At 36.9% G+C, this 24,413-nt stretch overlaps 1 protein-coding gene across 8 annotated transcripts in view; it reads left to right on the plus strand.

Annotated features, from left to right (window-relative positions):
* The window catches only part of LOC141397341 (kin of IRRE-like protein 1), a 323,500-nt gene extending 300,866 nt beyond the window's left edge, over nucleotides 1–22,634 (plus strand). For 5 of the 8 annotated variants that reach the window (XM_073973502.1, XM_073973488.1, XM_073973509.1 and 2 more), the window contains exons 5-8: nucleotides 12,483–12,637; nucleotides 16,473–16,686; nucleotides 21,859–22,116; nucleotides 22,184–22,634. In XM_073973502.1, the coding sequence (XP_073829603.1) occupies nucleotides 12,483–12,637; nucleotides 16,473–16,686; nucleotides 21,859–22,116; nucleotides 22,184–22,497 (941 nt within the window). In that variant the 3' untranslated portion in view covers nucleotides 22,498–22,634. The remainder of the gene's footprint in view (nucleotides 1–12,482; nucleotides 12,638–16,472; nucleotides 16,687–21,858; nucleotides 22,117–22,183) is intronic. The other 3 variants (XM_073973529.1, XM_073973523.1, XM_073973534.1) reach the window with 1 other exon arrangement.
* Nucleotides 22,635–24,413: the final 1,779 nt, after the last annotated feature.

Below are 24,413 nucleotides of genomic sequence, written 5' to 3' on the forward strand. Positions count from 1 at the left end.
TAGACTTTATTTTATATATGTGTTTTGAGAGGTTTATTTATGTGTGTGTGGGTATTTTTGTTTTGTGTGTGTGTTTTTTTTTTTCTGGACATGAATGATGTTTACACTTCGAGTTGCCTGCCTGCCATGACTGTCTGTTTCGATGGTTTGCTTGCATGGTTGGTTTTTTACAATGAATGCAACCATTCATCCATTCGACCGACCAACCAACCTACCGTTTATCCATCTATCACATCTACAACACTTGAGAAAAATTGGACAATAGTTTACAATTCTTATGGGGTTTATTTTCTTCTTCAATTGCTTTTCCTTTTTGCTAGCCTCCCTCGTTGCCCATATTTTCACACTTTCTTAAAGTGGAGCAAATTTGTTTGATGACACCTCACAAGGAACAAGAGAAAAACCAAGCAAGACACACACACCGATATGGGCCATATTGAATAAATGAAAAAAGAGAATGAAAAATGTTCAAACCAAACCGCCAAAGGCAAATAAAACTGTAAGAATATGAGTTAAAGACGAAGAAGAAGACAAGACATTTATGATGATGGCACTGACACAATATTAAAGCCATTGCTAACGACAATTCCAACACTGCCTTAACATTTATTTAAAAATGACAAACAGAATGAAGTACAAAATTGTAGCTCTCTTTACATCCTTCCATAAAATTATACAAATGGAATAATAGATGATTCTGATGATGGCTACGTATGATTAATAGCCATTTTAATGGTATTACTCATACGCCATGTTGTAAAAACACATTACCGCACATTACTTCGTTTTACTATGGCGAAATGGTGATGTAGATAATAAAGCACAATGGGCAGAGACGCACAAGAATTTTCAATACCCTCAAATAGACCACAAAGCGGGGAATTTAAAGGAAATTTTTTCCAACACCTTATAACGCAAAACTCGAATTTTCAAAGAATATTTTTGCAAGGATTTTTACACAAAAAACGTGGATTTTTAAAGAATATTTTTTCAAGGATCCTTACAACACAAAACGTGGATTTTTAAAGAATATTTTTTCAAGAATCCTTACAACACAAAACGTGGATTTTTAAAGAATATTTTTTCAAGGATCCTTACTGCACAAAACTTGTATTTTTAAAGAATATTTTTTTAAGGATCCTTCCAACACAAAACGTGGATTTTTAAAGAATATTTTTTCAAGGATCCTTACAGCACAAAACTTGGATTTTTAAAGAATATTTTTCACGGATCCTTAAAATACAAAATGTGGATTTTTAAAGAATATTTTTTCATGGATCCTTAGAACACAAAACGTGGGCTACTAAGTTTTCATATTGGAAAAGTTTGCTTTAACCCTTTCAGAAATGGTGTTCGGAACTGATTTTTAATTATTTTCATCTGCCAAAGACAACCCAAACCATTGTGCAAAAAATCGTCACCCAATATGGCGGTGGTGCTGTTGTCGTTTTGATGACGATGATTGTAGCTCATAAATTCATAAAAATTCATTTGCAATTTTATATGTTTGGCTGTTTTCGCATGCCACAACACCACCATAATTACCACTTTTTATAGCCATTTCTATGAACCACCAACCCGGGGCAAAAGCTGCAAAAGGAGCTCATCTTATGTTGCGTTTACCTTCCACTTACAATCACCAGCACACAAGCCAGTAATAATCACAAAGCTTTTGCTCTTGTTGCAATCCCTTTTTGTGTTTAGGTTAAGTTGTGTGTTCTTTTTTTCGTTTTTCCAAAGAACAACCTGCTGAATCAATACCCAACAAATTGTACTGGGATAACCTTTTATCCTGTTTGGCATCGTTATTCCGTTTTATTTCTTTTGGACAGCTCTGCCTTTCCCACTAACTTGCCTTCTTGCCACAAAAGTCAAATAAGCTAATTTTCCTGGAAAAAAAGATTTTTGCTTCGTTGATTTGAAACCAGAATCATTCCCCAACGGACTTCAGTAAGATTTAATGCATCAAATTTCTTCTGCCTGAAAAAACATTTCTCGCCATTCAAATTCAAAGTTCAAACGAAAACTAAATTCACTCAAACATTTATAATGCCTACACAAAAATCCCCCAAAATCTTTTTGCATATTTAGACATTTTTGAAACCAGTGCCGCAAGCATTTGCCGCAGCAGTGTTTCGCTTACTCATCGAAATGTCAAAGTTTAAATTGATTTTGTTCTCAGGCTATAGACTTTTTGTTTATTCCCAAAAAATGAGTTAGCAAGTGTGGGAGAGAGAATAAATTGCCTTGGAAGAAAGGGAGGAGGGTTAGTAAAAGGGTTTTTTTTTTTTTTTAATTTTAACCAGTCTGCTCTTTGATGGTTCTTCTTAATTTATCGATGCCGAAAAGAAAGCCGCATAAAATATGAAAAACATGGAAATTTAATGGTTATTTATTTAGCCACAAAACTTTTGAAGGTCATGGAGAAATTTTAAAGAATAAGAAACATATATTTACCCAGAGGTAAGGCAGCAAGAACCGAACTTTTTAAGATGGCAGGCGATACGTTAATTAGTTGTATGCATCAGTTGGTGAACACAAATTACCCTAATTAACAGCTGATAATTATTGTTTACTTTATACCCTAGACAGACGGCAGCGTTAGTTTGCATTAACTGCCATAATCAAAATCAAACTGAATTTAAAGGGCATTTAGATATTTCAATATGGCAATACCTTAAAAGAGAGCCCATATTCATATGAGGGAGAGAGCATATTCATGGTCTGAGACACAAGGAAAACAAAAAAATGCAGTGCAAACAACAACAAAACAGCAATCAGCTGTTTCGTAAATGCATAAACTGTCGTCTGTCAGGCTAAAATTAAATGCACATCTTAATGTAAATTAACAGGTAGCAAATATTTCCCACGGTGTCATCAATCCATGCCCTATGGAAATGGAGACATCTCCGAAGACGATTGTGCGAATCGTACAATAGTTGTTTATGGCATCTGCCCCTCTACGGTGATTAGGATGAGTCTCAGGTAACACCCGAGCAAGTACTGCAACGAGTGCCTGGCATTAGTGCCAGGCCCTACTAGAGTAATTTCAATGAAATTTTGACATGAAACTTTGCAATTTTTTGGAAAAATTCATAATTTCAAGAAACTAGTGTACACGGTTTCATGTGTTCTGCAATTTTGCTTTGTTGCAATATTCGTATGAAACAAACAGACCGTTTTATTTTACATTTTCTTTCACTTTCATGTCAAAATTTCAGTGAAATTACTCATAGTGTGGCCCGGGACTTATGTTGCCATACTGGCAAAAATCTTCACCTCCTCAAGCAGATGTTTTTGAGATGGCACCCTGTTGCAGTTCCAGGTCAGCGTTATAACAGGTTAGAGTATTGTTCCATCGCGTTGAAACTATATTTCCGAACCAGACCGGTGCCGCAAAGCTTATCACAGACCGACCAACAATGTCCTTTTATCTGTCGGCTTTGCCGCAGATAGCTGTGTCATGTGCGGACGATGTGAACATTCTGTCGAATGTCACGCTTAAAATCATGGGGTAGTTAGTAGTCGGAATCACTATCGACTAAAGGTCTCGACACATAAGAAGCATAGCATTCTTGCTCAAAGTCATATCTGATAAAAGACTAAAGACCAAGTTCGACCTAATAAAAAGATTTCAGAATCACATTTGAATTAGGTCGAACTTGGTCTTTAGTCTTTTATCAGATATGACTTCAGCAAGAATGCCATGCTTCTTATGTGTCGAGGCCTTAAGACATTCAAGTCGGCAGTCCATGTGGTGTACAGACATTCTGTAGACATAAGCTTTGTTCCAGAACTAAAAAGTTTTTACAATTTTTACCACTTTTACACATTTTACCCGAAAAAGCGTTCCCGTACACAAAAAAGTCGTAAAATGTTCACTTCTCTTTAAACAAAAATGGCGCTGAATGGCGCTCTCTTTAAAAACTTTTTACACGACAAATTTGGGCGAGTAAAAAAAATAGTAATATGACTTTGACATTTGTTTCAGTTTTTTGGACATATTTTCCATTTTTCCGTTCCCGAACTATTTCAAAAAAATTGTGTTTGAGAACAAATTTTTTGCAGTTCTCTCTTTTACGAGTTTTACTATTAAAAAGTACGGGAATGAAGCTATAGTGGCGAATAATTGCATATTCCTCACGTGGAACAAGGTGGTAAAATAGATCATACCTTTACGTAACGATGTAAATGCCGTGTGAAAGGGGTGGAATACAGGAAAGTTAGATGTAAAGGTGTGAACAGAATGAAATACGCCCCCTTTTTCAGGTAAAAGATTAAAGGCCAAGTACTACCTAATTCAAATGCTGCCTAATTCATTTGAATTAGGTAGTACTTGGTCTTTAGTCTATTACATGAAACTGGGCGTGAAAAAGCTGTGTATTTCATTGTGTTTCTACCTCTAAACCGTTCCAGAGATATCATCACAACTTGGGGAACACCCTGTTTCACTCCACCGGGCTATGACTTCCTATTCCTGATTTGATTATCCAACGTTTCAAACCTATCCGGTAGTCTGCTAGATGTCCACAAATAGCTTGGAGTGCTTGACAGTATCGAAGCCTTTTGATAAGTCGAGCGCCAACTACACTGTCCTATCGCCCTGTTTGTTCCGGTTGAGTCTCCGCCACATATGTGTAGAGATGGCGTGCGGCGCTGTTCTAATGCTGTACTGCTTACGGACTTCCTGTTGATAATCGTCAACCGGTTAGCTAATTCTTTGCTATGGATGACAAAAGCTAAATCGGTCTGTTCGATCTGTTCGATTAACCTTTACCGGTACCAATTTTCCAGATTTCGGCCACTATGTTCTTGGCTAGCGTCTGTTTCAGAATTTTTATAAGATACTCAACTCCCGACTCATCCAACAGTCACAGCATTACCATACAGATATCGTCAGACCCTAACGCTATGGATAATTTAGAGTCCCTAAAGGCATTTGTAATAATGTCCATTGTATATTGTGGCGATTCCTCCTTTGCAGGAAGATATCTAATGCCACGTAGTACTCTTCTCTTCGCCCACGGGTGCTCGACAAATTGTCGATTCAAATAACTTTCGCACCTCTCCGGATCAGTTTGCGTAATATCTCCAAACGTGACTGAGTCACTTACTATCTTCCTTCTTCCCAGGGTTCGAGTGTGACTTAGACCACAATTCACTTATTCCGGCTCCAATGTTGCAACTCTTCTAGCCACTTGTTCGGCTTTTACTCATCGACCAACTGCCATCAGACTTCAGGCACGATGTGACAGGTTGAGAACTTTGGTGATATACTCAATTCCTAGCTCATCTACCTGTTTCAGTATTTCCATAGAGATTTCGTCAGGGCCTAACGCTTTTTATAATTTAAGGCCTGGGTACATAAGCTACCTCGCCTGCTTGCCTTGCTTCATTTCTGACATAATAAAAATAAAAGAATAAAGAAGGCCGAGCAAATTTCGAACTGGGCTGCCCTTTTCTTTTTTATTCTTTTATAAGAAGCAAAGCAAGTAGGCAAGGCAGCTTATGTACCTAGGCCTTTAGCGTTCCTAATGGGATTTGGAAATCATCCTCATCATGAAAATTGTGGTGGTTCCTCTTGCTCTTCACCCTGTCATTCCCGGGGAACTCGACAAATTGTAGTTACCGTAACGTCGCCAAACGTGACTGAGGTCAGCTGTTACTTCTTCCCAGGGTTCGAGAGTGACTTTACCGTTGCCCAGAATTTACTTATTCTCCGCTTTTTCTCACCGCCTTATTAATTTTCAGTGACAGCCTCCAAACTGGAGTAACTTCGGGTATTCGACCAGCAAGTGTGGGTATTCGATTGGCTGCAGCTGTGATTATGTCCCGGAGCGTCATTTCTGCCATCCGACTAACTCTGGGCTCACTGGGGTTGGCTCGACGAAGCTCATCATGGTCATTCGTTAGTCTGGTTCGGAAATTTCGTCTCACTTCGGGTATTCGACCAGCAAGTGTGGGTATTCGACCGTCTGCAGCTCTGATGATGTCCCGGACCGTCATTTCTGCTATCCGACTAAATCTGGGCTCACTGGGGTTGGCTCGACGAAGCTCATCATGGTCATTCGTTAGTCTGGTTGAGAAATTTGGTCTCACTTCGGGTATTCGACCAGCAAGTGTGGGTATTCGACCGGCTGCAGCTGTGATGATGTCCCGGAACGTCATTTCTGCCATCCAACTACCTCTGGGCTCACTGGGGTTGGCTCGACGATGCTCATCATGATCATTTGTTAGTCTGGCTGGGAAATTTGGTCTCACTTCGGGTATTCGACCAGCATGTATGGGTATTCGACCGGCAGCAGCTGTGACGGTCATTTGTTAGTCTGGCTGGGAAATTTGGTCTCACTTCGGGTATTCGACCAGCAAGTGTAGGTATTCGACCGACTGCAGCTGTGATGATGTCACGAAACGTCATTTCTGCCATCCGTCTAACTCTGGACTCACTGGTGTTGGCTCGACGAAGCTCATCATGGTCATTTGTTCGTCTGGTTGCGAAATTTGGTCTCACTTTGGGTATTTGACCAGCATGTATGGGTATTCGCCGGCCGCAGCTGTAATTTCTGCTAACCGAACATCAGAAGACTTAAACTGTATTAAACTAGGCCAAATAATTTTCCCATGTTTGATTGAAGTGCGGCGTGATAAATTCGTGTGGTCTGCTGATGGAAACAATTTCAGGGAGATGGTCCAAGGGAAACTATTTGTTGCCATGTGCCGTCATTTGTCAGATCACGTGATACAATTGTTATGTTTGAAGAACTTTGGCACTTTCCTCTAACACTATAGGTTGGAGCGTCCCCATTAGACGCGCAAAACGTAGAGCTATTAATCTGCTCAGCCACCTCTATACCTCTTTGGTAATCAACTAGGACCGACTGCCACAACTCATGATGAGCGTTAAGTTCACTAAAACCAGTCGGTTATGACCTTCCAAAAGCGGGTTAATGTTAGGCCTACAACCTTTCGTACAGTTATAAATCGGCAGAACGTTTACGTTAAGAAACCCTACTATGTATTCCAGGTTCAGGCGAGATAGGTCTGTATTGAATAGAATAATGCAACATAAAAGTTAGTCCTCCCCAACCTGAAATTATGGTGCGATGTGTCATCAGTACGTTGACACATCACAACACTGTAAGCTACAGTTGTTGTTGAGCTTGGTTTCCTACACCGCCGCGACCATGATATTGTGTCTAATTTCTTGGATCTTACCTCAGAGTTCATTGCAATCAAACATCAAAAATTATGCATGTGCGGATACTGTTGAGGGGACTGCCGAGGAGCTTCCTATTCCCATGATGACGATGACTCAGTGCGGGATGTGTTCTCAGAGCATGTAGCAACATAGTGTCTTTCGTATTCCATCACATAACCAAGTCTAGAGAAGGTAGATGTGGTAGATGCGGGTATTAATAACCGAACACATTCAAGTAGATCTTGAATTTTGCCCCGTCCCAGCAGGACTTAATTAAGATCGGCGATGGACTATATCGGTGGTTCAACCCTACAAAAGTTCAAAAATGCTTGTGTTTTGCCTTTTAGTTGTTAACCAGAAATATCTTAAGGAAGAAAGCCAGCCGCTGATATACTTTCGGCTTAGTCTTGGTCATACTTCTCAAAGAAAGATCTACGGTCCCGCCACAAGGAGTGTGTCATCGTCCTACTCCTGCCTGTGGAAGACCTCCCATCTCTTCACGTCTAAAATCTTATTTTGGTTGCCAAAGACTTCGATCATGCGTTCCGTGTCGACATGTTGCGGTCCCATCCTTTTATGTACACCTGCAAGTTAGTGAGGCGGGATAAATAATTATTCCTCACCAGGTTAAGTAAATTATCTTCCCGCGAGTGGAAAAGTTTGCATTCGGACCGATGCGGAACATTAACAGGTCGCCTTTAACTCTCTGCTGACGATGTCAATTGGATCACGCCCCTGCATTATGTGATCTAAAAGTTTGTTGCGGGTCACATCCAAAATGATTTGCTGATGGACTTTATGTAGCCCATAAGACTTTATGTAGACCAACCAAATAATTCGTGGAACAGCCTCTTTTGCGTGAATCTTGACTAGGTTTGCACGAGGTAGTTGAAAGCGGGAAGCTGTTTTTCGAAATTCGTTTACCGGAAATGACTTAATCAAAAAAGCCAGCCTGCTACGTATCTCCACCTTTAGTCTTTGCATTATATGCCAAAGAAAGATATTCAGTCCCACCACAAGGAGAATATCAAGATCTACGGTCCTGTCACAAGGAGTGTGTCATCGTCCTGCTCCTGTCTATGGAAGACCTTCCATCTCTTCACGTCTAAAATCTTATTTTGGCTGCCAAAGACTTCGATCATGCGTTCCGTGTCGACATGTTGCTGTCCCATCCTTTTGTGTACACCGTCACGTTAGTGAGGCGTGATAAATCATCTTTCCTCACCAGCTTAAGTAAATTATCTCCCCGCGAGTGCCAAAGTTTGCATTCGGGTCAATGTGGAACATTAACAGGTCGCCTTTAACTCTCTGCTGACGATTTCAATTGGATCACGCCCCTGCATTATGTGATCTAAAAGTTTGTTGCGGGTCGCATCCAAAATGATTTACTGATGGACTTTGTGTAGCCCATCAGATCCTCTACTGGCGTCGATCACAGCACACAGTTCTATGTATTGTTTCATTCAGAATCCACAGGCTTTTTAGACGACGGTATTCGTGTTTTATCTTCCAGCTCACTGTGTCGCCCTCTGCCAAAGAATTCGTGGAACAGCCTCTTTTGCGTGAATCTTGACTAGGTTCTTTTACCAGAAATCCACCTTTAGTCTTTGCATTATATGCCAAATTTCAGTCCCATCACAAGGAGAATATCATCATGCTTTTCCTACTGTGGAGCACCCATCAATTAACGTGCAAAATCTTATTTTTGGTTACCAAAGACTTTGAGCATGCATTCCGTGTCATCGTGTTGATGTCCCATCCTTCGTCTTTCCTCACCTGCATAAGTTTGACAACTTTTCTGCAACATATGATGTAAAAGTTTTTTTTTTTTTTTTATTTGAAAATTTTGCCTATTAGGCGAAGGTAATTTTTTATTAATTTCTCGTTAGAGACGAGCTTACTGACCAAGATGCTTTTTGGATAAGGAAAGCCGACGATACGAACCCACACAACCACCACTGTGTGACATGACATGTTTCGCCTTTGGTTTAGGAAGGCTCCTCAGACACATAGATTGGGGAGCGGCTTCGCTATCATCTAACTTTTTTCCTATTTCAAATGCAATTTGTTTTATTTACAAAGTTGAATTTTTTGTTCAAATCTTTGTATGGCTTTCATGACAAACGCTTAGCGTAGCCTTTGAAAGTTCTGAGTTTGGTTCTGAACACTAACACGCCGTGACAACACTTTTTTCCATGTGTTTTTCAAGGACGTGGGTTCGAACCCCAGCCTGGCTGAAGCTGATTTTATTTTTATTTGAAAATTTAGCCTATTATTTTTTGTTTAAACGGTTTGCTGCTCATGGACTTTGTCAGGTCCTCTACTGGTGTCGATCACGGCACAACACAGTTCGTCTCTATATTGTTTCTTGGATATTTCTGAAAAGTTCGAGGTTTTCTCTCTCAGAAAAATCCACAGGCTTTTCAGACTATTCAGTGGTCGGGCTCACCTTTTTCATGTTCGAGTCATTCTCCAAAGGATTCGTAGAACAAACGCTTTTGCGTGAAACATGACGAGGTTTGCTTAAAACATTTGAACGAGGGAAGCTCTTTTTCTTCTTTGGCCTCCTCACAGTGTTCTGCTCTTAAGGTGATATGATATGTTCTTGATGTCCTTGGGAGCTGGTTCTTTTGAGCTTGCGTCGTTGTTGTGAGCTTTGTAATACTTTCGCCCACTTTATCTTCCATCTTGTGTGAGTTTTTGCGGCTATTGCCTTCGGAGTCTGAGTCGCTACCTATCTCTTATTGAGCTTCTCTCCTCCTTCTCCTAATTGATATCGAATTCCCCAAAGACATCTCAATCTTGAGGGTATAAAATCGATATTTACTATCCCTTGGTACCAGAAGGATATCCCCCACCTAACAGCTTTGTTTATGTATCAATAATACATCAGTCATGAAATCCCCAATTGAGTTTCAACAAATTCTATTTAATCTCCGTCTGCTGCTGTTGCCGTATGAACTCATGCCATTTTCCAAGAATATCAAATTTTACCATTGTTGTTGGTTTTTTTCTTTCATGGAGGAAAAAATTTAAACGAACAACAACTTTGTTAATTCCCTAATACGATGAACGATTTGCAACGATTTTGAAACAATATTTGTTTTTCAAAATTTGTTCTTAGCAAACATGCCGCGCCAATAAATCTTCTCCTCAACCCCAAATCTTCTCCCCCAACAGCAGCACTTCAATATAAGTCATGGCTTGAGGTTATTGTCACAATAGAACAACAATTATGAAGCAGCACCATAAGCTGCCTGCTTGCCTGCATAAAACTTTAACTTCTGTTACCAGTTATTATTAAATCGAAATGAAAAATACGCATATTTTTCTAAACAAAGTTTACTTTTGTTGCTTTCTCCAGCTCGAGCAGCGGGCATTTGAAGGAGACTTCAATTGCCAATTGCCAGAGAGTGTATTATGAAGTTCTTTCGTGCCAGTATTCTCGGTTGGACTCCATCCTTGATTCCACCATCAACACCACATGAGTAGTTGTCGGTTGTACTACGTAGCAGCAGCAATAACAATAATACCAGAAGACATTGCCATAACAAACGAGAACTTCTTCTTCGAAAAGATTAATATTTGTTTTCTTTATGAAGCAGAGCACAGAGAAAAGCTAAAAAGTCTTGTACTTGAAAGTTTTTGAAGTTTGTTCTTTTTTTGTTCATTTTGAAAAACTTCCACAGCTCTGAAAGGAGGTCGGTCGATAACAAAAGTACCAAAAATACAAACTCTTGATAAGTAGTGTTTAGATTGTACAGTGGTTGCCAATTAAAAATTAGTAATATTCGAATCGAAGCGGAATTTTTTGTTCGAAGAAATGTTCGCGTGTATTTAGGGAAAGCTATTCCTTTGGTATACTCAAGCTGATTAGTGAATTCCTCAAACGCATTTTACACTTGCACTTAAAACAGGTGTTTAGAATAATATAATTTAACTACATAACAAAAATATTACATTAGGTGTGTTCGTTTACTCAATAATTTGTACAAATTTGTACAGGTCCAGTAACTTTTCGAATTTTTCTATATTCTTTTATCAGAAATTACGTCCAACTGTACTGAAACGTTGGATGTGTTTACCGTCTAATACCTAATTTACATGGGTAACTAAAACAAGTATTTGGGGACAAATTCTTATATTTGAATAGTATTTTTTCGATTTGGCGCACTTCATTAAAACCTATTTGATGTAAATGAGACATAAGCTGCATAAATTATATTAGAAATATCTTTGTTACTTACACCATGTAAAGAAGTAAAGACCTGGGTGCATAAGCAGCCTCGCCTGCTTGCCTTGCTTGATTCTGATAAAAGAATAAAAAAGAAAAGGGCAACCCAGTTCGTAATTTGCTCGGCCTTCTTTATTCTTTTATTTTTATTATGAAAGAAATGGAGAATGCAAGCAGGCGAGGCAGCTTATGTACCCAGGCCTTAAGGGGAGTACACACTAACAGTCAAAACTGACAGTTAACGTACTTTAAGGACAATTTTCCGGCAAATAACAACTTTTATTTAGCAAAAAACGTTTGAAATACAATATTTACGATGCTATTTAGAGATTATAAAAGAAATTTTTCAATTAGGCTTTGATATTAACGAAATAGACCTCGATGACTGTCAGTTTTGCTTGTCAATGTGTACTATACTTTAAAGGCCAAAACTCAATGTATCTTTCATGCTTACCTCTCTTCATTTCTGTCATTTATCTTTCACTGGAAATAACGCAAACAAAACAAACGATGGACTGATAGAGTTTAGGCCCTTAAAGAACAAACCAACAAAATGAACTCTGAAACACTGTGCCACTAGTCAAGTGACTTTTTCAAACTAAATTGCAAGTCGAACAATTATTAGAAGTTATATTTTCTTATTGCAAAAACTTTGAAAAGAAAAAAACCAATAACATGCAAATTGAAGAAGTGAACAATGAAAAAAAAAGAAAAATATTTTCAAAATATTCAAATGAAAATATAAAAACAAATAGTTTACTTCCCAACACAAACACACTCGAATACAAAAACACTGCTGGGCCTTTTTAAACACATACACACGGACATAACTAAAAACTCAATTAGAATTTATTGCAATATATTTATTTAGAAAAATTGCTGATGCATTTTTGAATTATTATTCCATTTAATAATTGCTATTCAATACATATAACACACATATCTATAAACAAAGTAAACAAAAAATGCTTTTAACAAATAGCTGCTATACAATCAATAGACTTACTTAAACTAATTATTTTATTGTTGTTTTTGTTACTATTATTTCAGAAATGAGAATAATATCCGGTGATGTTTCCTCACACTATTGGGAAACACCCTATTCACAGCCATATTTTGATAATTCATCAAGGCGTGAGGTTACCTCAATTGTGGGCCAGGCCGCACTGCTACAGTGTCGTGTACGAAATTTAGGAGATCGAGCTGTAAGTAATATGTTCGTAATAATAGTCGAATACGGTGTGAAAAGAAGTGTAGTGGCATTTATTATTGATTAATGAATAGGTTGAAAATGAATGTGTAGATCCCTAACTTATTTGCGCCAGTATAAACGTACTCTTATAGTGTGTTTAGATTAACATAGACACCAAATAAAAGGTTTGTCTGATTACCCTAAAATTTATAACAATTTGTACCAATTGTTGCTGGAAGTCGTCTGTTATCACAAAAGTCCAGGGGCTCAATTCTGTTTCTATGAAAATTTGAAATGAAAACTTTTATAAAAGAAATAAATGTCAAATGAAAAAATTTATAAGGCAAATATTTTTCATTTAAAATTTTCATAGAACAAGAATCCAGCCCCAGCAAAAGAGAGTGAATCGAGAGAGAAATTTTGACAGTTCTTTTACAAAGAGTTTGCAAATTCTTGCGGGAGAAATTTCTTCTAGCAAGCACTTGCAACTCTTCTTCTTCCTGCATACAATACATCAGATGTTTTTAATTATTCGGTGTTTTATGTTTGTGAAATTGAAAACAATTTTATTGTGGAAATAAGCAAGTTAATTGTTTTGTTTTTTTGGAGAACCAACTTGCAAAATGGAAAAACTATTTTTTTGATGGTCATTTTCTTTTTATTTTTAATGAAATGCAAAATTTGTGCTTGCCTTGGTTCCTTTAATAGCGGACAAACTGTTCTGTTTCGCAAATCAGCTGATTGCTTGCTGGTTTTTGCAGGGAAGGTATCTGTTAACTTTTTACATTTTTCTTGCTAAAGAGAATAAAAACTCCTTACTCTCCGAGAAATCTCTTGCTGGACAATTCTTGCCGGGAAAATAACCAGACAGACGTAAAATCTGCTGGATTGCAAATGCGAAGTTATTTAACGTATTAACATCTGAAATCCACAGTATTTTGTAGATTTAAACATACTATTTGGCGTGATTTTTATGCTGCGTGACTTTTAAGCCCTAAACACATCCAAAGTTTCAGTAAAGTTGGGCGTCATTTCAGATAAAAGAATAAAGAAAAACTAAATATATGATGCCCTTAGTTTTTTATTCTTCTATTACAATTGACGTCCAACTTTACTGAAACGTTGGATGTGTTTACGGCTTTACGTTGCCTTTAGTGTTGCCAAAATACAACAACTATATGAAGACAAGCAAGGCGTTACAAAGCCTAAAGGCCTGCGTACATAAGCTGCTTTGCCTGATTGCCTTGCTTTGCTGCTTCAATAAAAAATAAAAGAACAAAGAAGGCCGACCCAATTTCCAACTGATGGCAACCCAGCTCAAAATTTCGTCTTTATTCTATTATTTTTATTACGTCAGAAATGAAGCAGGAAAGCAAGGCAATCAGGCAGAGCGGCTTATGTACGCAGGCCTTGAGACCCAAAACGTATAGGCTTGGGTACATAAGGAGCCTTGCCTGCTTCATTTCTGACATAATAAAAATAAAAGAATAAAGAAGAAAAGGGCAGCCCAGTTCGAAATTGGCTCGGCCTTCTTTATTCTTTTATTTTTATTATGTCAGATATGAAGCAAGGCAAGAAAGCCAGGCGACGAGGCTTCTTATGTACACAGGCCTTTAAGGGCTGAGTATAGTACGTTTAGATTAACATATACGCCAAATAAAATCTGCTGGATTGCAAATCAGGATTTATTTGACGTATTAACATCTGCATTCGTAGATTTAAACGCACTATTAGACGTTCTGTGGTGTCCTAGGTCTTTTATTCTTTTATCCGAATTGACGCCCAACTTTACTGAAACGTTGGATAAGTTTACGGCTTGACGTTACGTTCAGTGTTGCCAAAATACAACAACTAATTGAACACAAACAAGGCGTTACCAAATACCAAGAAGGCAACGTCATGTGGTGATTTTTGGCAACACAAAGCTAATGCTTGGTTTACATTTACGAAATCCACTCGATTTCAACTGTCAATTCCATTGCTTAAACGTCAAATGAAATCCAACGGATTTCGGATGAGTTTTCATTTGACGTATACGCAAAGGAATTGACAGTTGAAATCGAGTGGATTTTGTAATTGTAAACCAAGCATTAGCTTTGTGTTGCCAAAAATCACATGACGTTGCCTTCTTGGTATTTGGTAACGCCTTGTTTGTGTTCAATTAGTTCTTGTATTTTGGCAACATTGAACGCAACGTAAAGCCGTAAACTCATCCAACGTTTCAGTAAAGTTGGGCGTCAATTCGGATAAAAGAATAAAGAAAAACTAAATATATGATGCCCTCAGTTTTTTATTCTTCTATCACAATTGACGTCCAACTTTACTGAAACGTTGGATGTGTTTACGGCTTTACGTTGCCTTTAGTGTTGCCAAAATACAACAACTATATGAATACAAGCAAGACGTTACCAACGCCATGTTGTGATTTTTGGCAAGGCATATTTATACAAGGTAGAAGTGACAATCAGCTGTATTCTTACTTTTTTTGTAAATTTAGTTTTCAAAATGTAATAGGGTCTACTCATGAAATTTGAAACATCGAAATTTGCTACCATAAAATTCTTCTATTCACCGTAAAGCTGAAAACAGATACAACGTTTGATTAAAGTTTTGCGTTGGGCGTCGAGAAAAAAAACAACAACAGGGCGACGACGATACCAAAGTCCAGCATTTATCTGTTTGTCGGCATATATTTCAATTGAATTTGAATTTTTCGGCATCATGCCCAACAGTGTAAAAACGGCCAAAACGACACAAAACTTTACCCAAACGTTGTATGTGTTTTCAGCTTTAGTCTTATGCCAGACTATGAAAATTTTCGTTAACGTGAAAACGAGTTTATAGGTAAGAGGTGAGAAGGGGGTGTGTATAGAGATACACAAGGTTCTGTAATCTGAAATTATTCTTTGTATTTAAATTCGTAAAGTCCAATTTACATATGCATATTAAATGATTTCGTTTTACGAAATCCTAGAATCAGATGAAGTGTATTTACATCTGTTTTTTTTTGCGTCATTTGCTTACGCACACAATCGCACATACACACTTATACAATAACACAAACACACGCACACAATATATTTATTCAGAAAAATAGGAATTTCACAACACAAATGTGTATCAAATAACTTAAATTAATTCCAAAAACAAAAAAACATAATTTTTGCAATTTTTTAACCATTTATTTTCACTTTTGTCATCGTTTGAGTATTTTTGTTTTTCTACAACACACACAAACAAACAAAGACATCATAAAACAGTTGCATTTTTTGGTAGTTTATGACGAAAAAGCAGGGTTGCGTATAAAAGTATGGTGTTTTCGTGCGTTGTTTAGAATAAATGACGTAGCTATCGTCATTTATTTTTGTGTGGTAAATGACGCAAAATGTTGCCTGTTTTAGCAAATAAACGACGAAACAGCTCTAAATGACGAAAAAGTTGCTAATGTAAATTGGACATAACTCTCAAACCAATGCAAAGCAATGAAATATCAAAATTTTCATATAATTTCATATATGTATGTGTGTAGATGTCAATGAAAATTTGGAAGAAAATCGCAAAACGTTTTCAATGAAAATTTTCGTAGTCTGGCATAAGACTAATACATTTAATAAATAAGGAAATTACGCCTAATTTCTTGACATTTGTATCATGAAATCACTCTAGTAAAGTGCATTACCTGATTTTATACATACTAGTCTGAACATACTCAACCTTAGAATTTCACGACCACCGTATTCGCCTATATTTCTCACCATTACTTTGAATTCAAAAAATAAATCCAAATTGAATTTGAACACTTTGTTTATAACATCTCAACATGTTTATTAATTACTGTTTCTTTCAAGAAGGTCTCCTGGATACGAAAACGAGATTTGCACATATTAACAGTTGGCATCCTGACCTATACAAACGACCAACGATTTCAATCACTGCACACTGAAGGCTCGGATGAATGGACGCTGCGTATATCATCACCGCAGCCCAGAGATTCGGGGACATATGAATGTCAAGTATCAACGGAACCGAAAATAAGTCAGGGATTTCGTTTGAATGTAGTGGGTAAGTACAAGGCAAATGAAAAATGGAGGAACACTTTAAAATTCGATTAAAAAGACGATCAACTGACATGACATCAGACGGTAGATGATTATAGGCCTGTTCAATAAGTTCGCAAGTAAAAAGTACTTGTAAACTCTTGCAAGTATTTCTCATTTCTCTTTAACTAAACACGTTTGTTATCGAACAGCATTTTGTGAAAGATTGTACAAATTTGTACAAACTTTTGGGTTACACTATGCAACACTGAAAATTCAAACTTCTAGTATGCATTTTTTGAAAGTACATATTTAGACTACAAAACCCTAGTAGGCTTTTGTCCTGTCAGATCCACTTCGGATTTTATGGCCTCATCTAAACCGGGCTAAATCTACACTTTTTTGCATTTATCAGGCCTATATCTCAGAAACGAATAGGAATTCGGCCTTGCTGACTTTAGCAATATTGTAGCCCTAAACTAGTAGAACTTATCTTTTGAAGAAACCACGTAAGAAAAACTCCGTCTACGGCATCAAAATCGATAAAATATATTGTTACGGAATTAGATTTAACTAATCTCCGTGTAGACGTTGTTTTATTCCCCAGTACGATTTGTACCAAATAAAACAGGGTTCGTTTTAGATTACGTTTCTACAATGCTTTATTTACTTTATTACACTTATTCAGAACCGACTTTAATTACTAAGCACACAGCAAGTCTCTAGTTAGCACGCAGCTATTCTTTAACCGATCTGTTCAGTTCAACGCTTAAAACACAACTACTCCATGTTGCCATTCGTAACTCTATTTATACCCAAAATCTCCTTGGTCTAGAAATATCTAGAACATATGGCAACCTCTCGAATCTGTGAAGCGAACACACAGACACACATTCGCACTAATGGGTAGTTTACACTATATGTAAATGTCATATGACATGAAATTTTCCATCATTATATAGTCACTAATATGTGCAATATTCGGGATTGTCCTTACGCCATTTACTTTGTGCGTCCACGCCAGCAAAATTGTAATAAAATTACGTCTCCACATTGCCTGCATGGGTAGATATGGAATGTTTTTATTTCGTGTCATATGACATTGATAGATAGTGTAAACTACCTCTAAGCGAACAACCATACTCACATACATACAAGTAGACAAGCACAGTAATGACGTAACAACAACAAACAACTACACGAAATACAAGAAGTAGGAACTTAACGATAATTACATTATTATGGCAAAACAAACAAAAGAACATTAACAAAAGGTAATGTAACGACTAGAATGATGAAGAGAGTTCTACATGCTAGTTGTTGTTGCTTAAATAAAGTAACTGCGTAATAAAACTTTACGTTACAATTCAAATTTTTAAATTAACGGAAATTAAACTAAACTAACTTAAACCTATCAGTTACATTCGTAACAATATAAAATTTTACATAATTGCTGTAATTTTGGTCAATATCACCTAAACTATTGGGAGTTGAACCAAGTAACCTTTTACAAATATCTTCCAAATTTTGTTCTAAACAGTTCTTCAGAACATTCTGAAACTCTAAAATGCTTACTTCATGTTGTTACAGCGGTACTTTGCATCATATCTTTTACAACACGTATTTTAAACACAGTTCACATCAACAGTTTATTCTCGCATTTCGGATTTCACCACATTATTGACATTTTTATTAAATCGTCGTTGAAAAATGTACTGAAAACAACGGCATAGACGCATTTTACAACAATGACATGTTCCAGGGAATATTTTTCCAAAAGATAATATTCAGAAAAAATTAACGGTTTTGGAGATACGGTGCGAAATGTATAAAAATTGTGGAATTTTTGCATATATTTTGAAATTTGAGGCAATAAATGTAGTTTTTCGAGTTCATTATTTCTCCAAATATTTTATTCTTGTCCTTATCTACAAATTTGCTTCAGAGGTCAGAGGAAGATTCGTATTGGTTTCAGAGATATAGCCCCGAATTTCTTTAAAAACTCAATATGTTTAGATAGGGCCATAAAATCCGAGCTGGATCTGACACAACAAAACCCAACTAGGGTTTCTTGTCGTTTGGGTCTGTACTTTCAAAAAATCCTCAGTTCGAATTGTTTGCACAAGATCGCCTTAAAAATGTTGCACAGTGTTATCGAACAGACGACCTTATATGTGAGGGTAATAGAGAGAAATCGGTCTTTCTTACTTACTTACTTACTTACTTACTTAAGAGAATCCTTCCAAAATAGCTAAGGGTTTGGAAGCGCTGCTGCTACCAACACTCGTCGAACATCTACAACTACTGGACTATTAACATGGATTCCGAAAAGATCACAACACACAACGACATTAGGTCTATACGATAACCCAAAAATTTGTACAAATTCGTACAAATTTTTACTGAATGCTGTTCGATAACAAAATTATTTAGCGAGTTGGGAGAGATTTTGTGACTTGCAAATTTTTGCTGAAAAGTTGTCCCGTAAAAATGTGTAAGTTCGGCCAGCTGACTTTCAATCAGCTGTTCAATGTAAACAACTTGAAATGATAACATTTTTGAACAAGAAATTTTCACAATTTCGCATTTTTTTAGATTTTAAGATTGCGTTTTAAGTCAAATGCAATTTTAAAATGTATGTTTTTGTTCCATTTGTTTTATAATATCAAAAGAAACAAAAACAATTTAATAATTTTTTGGAACAGCTGACTTTCTTGCAAGTTTTTACAAAATGTTGTTCGATAACTTTCTGAAATTTTTCTTGCTTGAGAGTGTTAAATTCACTGAGAGAAGTTACTGGAACTTGCTGAGTAATTATTGCTGGGAAAGTTATCGTACAGACCTATTAAATGAGATTACATTGCGAATGGCCACAATCAAACCCGATAGCCAGCTCCTACTGTAAATCACCTAGAGTTGTGTAGTTCCGGAACGAACTAGTTCCAAGGAACTATTCCGGACAAGGAACTATTGGAACTATATCCAGTTCATGCGTTTATATAGTTCCTTTAGTTCATATAGTTCCTTTTGTTCTTCTCGTCCCTTCAATTTAAATCCTACGTCGATCTTTCGTCGTTGCTGGTTTTTCCATGAAAACATTTCGTTCTCGAAATTTTTTGGAACCAAGGAAACAAAAAGAGCGACGAAAGTGGAAGATTCGTTGAACTATTTCGGTCTCGGAACTATTTGGAACGAAAAGAACGATGAAAGAGAAAGATTCGTTGAACTATATCGGTCGCGGAACTATTTGGGACTATGGAACTATATTAAGGAATTAGTTCCTTTTGGGAAAAGGAACTAGAAAGATCGATCCGCTCCAGGAACTAGATTGCCCAACTCTAGAATCACCGCGATTGATTTAAGGCATTTGAATGGGTTGATCACTCGGTTTTGATTGGTGAAACTGGAAGACAGATATATGTGGCCTTGTGGTCGTAGGTCGAAATATCTAAATACCAAAAAGGCGTTCCGCTAATTAGAGTTTGGCACCGCTTCTTTTCAGCGCATACCTTGCGAAACTTTCTGATCCACCACCCGGCGTAAAAGTATTTTCCTTCACAAATTACTGCACCGTAGCGTCGTCTGGGGATTTAACATTGAAGAAGTAAAGGCCTGGGTACATAAGATGCTTCGCCTGCTTACCTTGCTTACTTCTGATAAAAGAATATAAAAGAAAAGGGCAAACCAGTTCAAAATTCGCTCGGCCTTCTTTAAGGCCTGCGTACACAAGCTGCCTCGCCTGGTTGCCTTGCTTTCCTACTTCATTTCTGAATAATAAAAATAAAACAATAAAGAAGGCCGAGCAAATATCAGACTGGGTTGCCCTTTTCTTTTTTATTCTTTTATCAGAAGCAAGCAAGGTAAGCAGGCGAGGCAGCTTATGTACGCAGGTCTTTATTCTTTTATTTTTATTATGTCAGAAATGAAGCAGGAAAGCAAGGCAATCAGGCAAGGCAGCTTATGTACCCATGCCTTAGGTGCACGCTTAAACAAAGACCTTACCACTAACTCAGCCTTTATGCATGGAAAAACTTAGTATATTCGCCAACGAAATTTAGCGCCCTTGTTACTTCCTTGACCTGTGGCTTGAGAACTGAGCGACAAAATAATTCTGATGGTACAACACCTGAAGAATCTTGGCGTTGTATTCGATAACCTTCTTAAGTTCACGAAGCATGCCGCGCATGTTAAAGAAAAAGTCCAAGCAAAGAAAGCTCTTACAGGCAAAGATAAAGAGACGCTCGTAGCGACCGAAGGTCTTCTGTTGCCTATAGAAGACCTCAAAATGTCTGCTGTTGCCTATTCAGAAGACCTCAGTAGGACTTCTGTTTCCTAAAAAATGCCTTAAAGAAGTCTTCTGTTGGCCATAGAAGATATCAAGATGTCTTATATTGGTTTGAGATCTCCGGTTTGTACATCTTGTTTGAGCAATAAGCGATGGAACAACTTGCAAGTGTTTCAAAACAGTGAGCTTCGGATTGCTACCGGATGTGTGCAGTTGTCGAGTGCGGATCATCTACATGGGAAGACTAGGATATTGTCGGTACGGCAACATAACGTTTTGCTTGCTAGACAGTTTATACTGGACTGTCATCTGCCATGTCAACCCAATCGTCACATTGCGATGCAGGATCCTCCTTCACGCCACACCCGGAAGTACATCAGGCACTACCAACCAGACATGTATGACGTAGCACCAACAGATATCAACAGATTGTCAACAGTTTTGAAGCAGCTGCATACTCGTTGGGTTTCTCTCAGCCGTCGAGAGATATTGCCATAACATCGTCCTCAATGAAAATCTTCCAGCAATATATGTTAGTGAAAGGCTCGTACCCAGCCAGACTAGAACAACTTTGGCACAGCTGAGATCTGGATGGAGCACTATTCTTAATTGTTATCAAGCCATAGAAATTTCAGGCACTCTTGACCTGTGCTCATGTCCATCAAAGCCCGCACAGTACAGCGCATGTCCATCGAGGCACACAAATTAGCACCCTGTGCACCTCTGGACAATATCAGTGGAAGTAGTCAGACGCGATAAACATTATATAAAAATAAATATCGAAAATTGATAAAAAATTAGAACATAACGCAAAAACGTTGGGCGCCATTTTGGAGTCTGAGATTTATTACACAATTTATCATTTTTATTTACTGAATGCTTATTTTTCTCTTTCTCTTATTGTCATTACAGTATCCCGAGCTAAAATTCTTGGCAATCCTGAACTCTTCATCAAAAGTGGCAGTGACATTAATCTAACATGTTTGGCTATGCAATCACCGATACCACCCTCATTTATCTATTGGTACAAGGGCAAACGTTTAATGAACTATTCACAGCGTGGTGGTATTAGTGTTATAACAGAGAGAACCACACGTACCAGTAAACTTTTAATATCAAAAGCAACACCAGCAGATTCAGGAAATTATACATGTTCTCCAAGTAGTTCAGGTAACAATTAAAATTATTAATAATTCTGTTACCCATATTTTATTACGTATATTCTCCCTTCTTACAGATTCTGCCTCGGTGGTTGTACACGTTATCAATGGTGAACATCCCGCAGCCATGCAACATGGCAATAATAGTGCTACAACACTTATACCCTCCTATCGACGACGACGTCATATGCTGTCATCATCACTCTCATTCACCTCCAGTGGAGAGATGACATCCATATACGCCAATATATCAAAACTTTATAGTATTTTATTGTCGATAATTGATTTTATGATTGCAACAAATTGTTGTTTAGTTCTGTTTGGTATTTGTCTGTCACAACGACTATTACAACACACAAGTGGTAGTCCAAACAATTGGTTAAATAGGTGACTGTAAACAGTTGAACAATATGAAATTGACTGTTCGGTCTGGACCGAATCTACTGCAAGGCCGCCCATTACATGCATCATTAAGATCAATAACAACACATTAAAAGCAGAAGTATCATCATCAGTAGAAGAAAGAAAGCTCATTAAAAGTATCACACCATCTGAAATTGGTGATAATGAAAATAATGAAGTTGGCTGCTTCGATAGTTTATCGATTGCAGCATTAAATCGGTGTTATCGTTTTTTAGTTTTATATTCTAGGCAAAAGTAAGGAAGTCGGCAATGCGGATAATTGGAATGAGTGCACATAACAAACAGGGATATATAGATCGATTTTCAATAAAAAATTTTATAAAAAATTAAAAATTCAAAAAATGTCTAAATTTTTTAGATGTTTTTTTTACTTTGGGAAAAGTGAAAGTCGTCCATATGACCCTAATCACCGCTGTCCTTATGGTCATTATCACCAACATTAGCGCCATTGTCATGACATCATCATCATTACCAATCATAGCGAATAGAACAATAGCAACTGGGGTTTCCACCTAAATGGTGATGCAATGGGTGTTCCAGGCACTAGATCCACAAACAGCAACCACAAAAAACAACAACCACAACTAAAGTATATTGTGTATGCAAAATATGAAAAAAAATCGTCGTCGTCAAAGAGACAGAAAGTAAACTTTGCATTTGTTTATATTGTTCATAGTTATTAATTATTATTATTATACTATTATTATAAATAATTAAGTAAGTTTAAAGATTTTAATTATGTATAACATAATATTAAGTAGATAAAAGTAAAAATGAAACCAAGAAAGTAAAAAAAAAACAGAAAACGAAAAAGCTAATATTTCCAAACGGTTTTCTTTTTCGTACCTATGCTATATAAGTTCAGGGGAATGAGATAAAAAAGTCCTTTTAAGTCCATGATCTATTTAACTGTTAAGCTGAAAACACAGCCAACGTTTGAGTAAAGTTTAGTGTCAGTTCTGGTAGAAGAATAAAGAAAAATTGAAACTTGGCAGCACTTTGCCTTTTATTCATCTACCAGAAATAACACAAAACTTTACTCAAACGTTGGATATGTTTTCAGCTTTATTTGTTTTCATAAAAATTATCGTAAGGCCAATTGAAAGACATTCTGTTTTGACATAATAATTACAAATGATACGAAGCTACCTAGAATTATAAATTTATATTGGCCTTACAACATAAAACAATTATTATTATCTAACCACATTTTTCCTAGAAAAACAATTTTTTTACTGATTCATCTAAACTTATATAGTAATCATTAAATGAATTTAATAGTCTGATAAAAATTCATGCATACGATGAGGTACGAAAATAACACCACAAAATAATTATAATAATAAAAACTAAGTAAAGCGAAAGAAAAACTGTCTCTTTTAACTTATTTATTTGAAGGTAAGTATTATGCCTGTTTGTTTACTTTTCCAGCACAAATCGTTGAGTAAAGTTTTGAGTAATTTCTGGTATAAGAATGAAATAAAAAATACAGCCAATTTTGAATTTTTCTTTATTCTTTTACCAGAAATTAATCAAAAATTTACTCAAACGTTGGATGCACTTCTCTTTGAACAAAAATGGCGTTGAATGACGCTCTCTTCTATTTTCTACAACACACATTTGGGTGAGTAGGACACATTTGAGTGAGACAAAAATATTCTTAATCAAATTTCAATATAAGTCGCCGAATAAATGCCAATTTTAGTCGACACGCTAAAATATAATTGGACGACACACATTACAATATTTATTTTACTAAAAGCAAATGTTCAGGATATAACCATCCCAGCAAAAAGTTTGCCTCCAAAGAGGCAGTTAAATGATATGTACAAGTGATCTGGAAGTGCATCAAATTATGCATTTTCACTCATGATTTTTACAAGA

Source organism: Musca autumnalis, unplaced genomic scaffold, assembly GCF_047663935.1.
Source record: "Musca autumnalis isolate F117 unplaced genomic scaffold, ASM4766393v1 scaffold_1, whole genome shotgun sequence".
Classification (NCBI taxonomy): Eukaryota; Metazoa; Arthropoda; class Insecta; order Diptera; family Muscidae; genus Musca; species Musca autumnalis.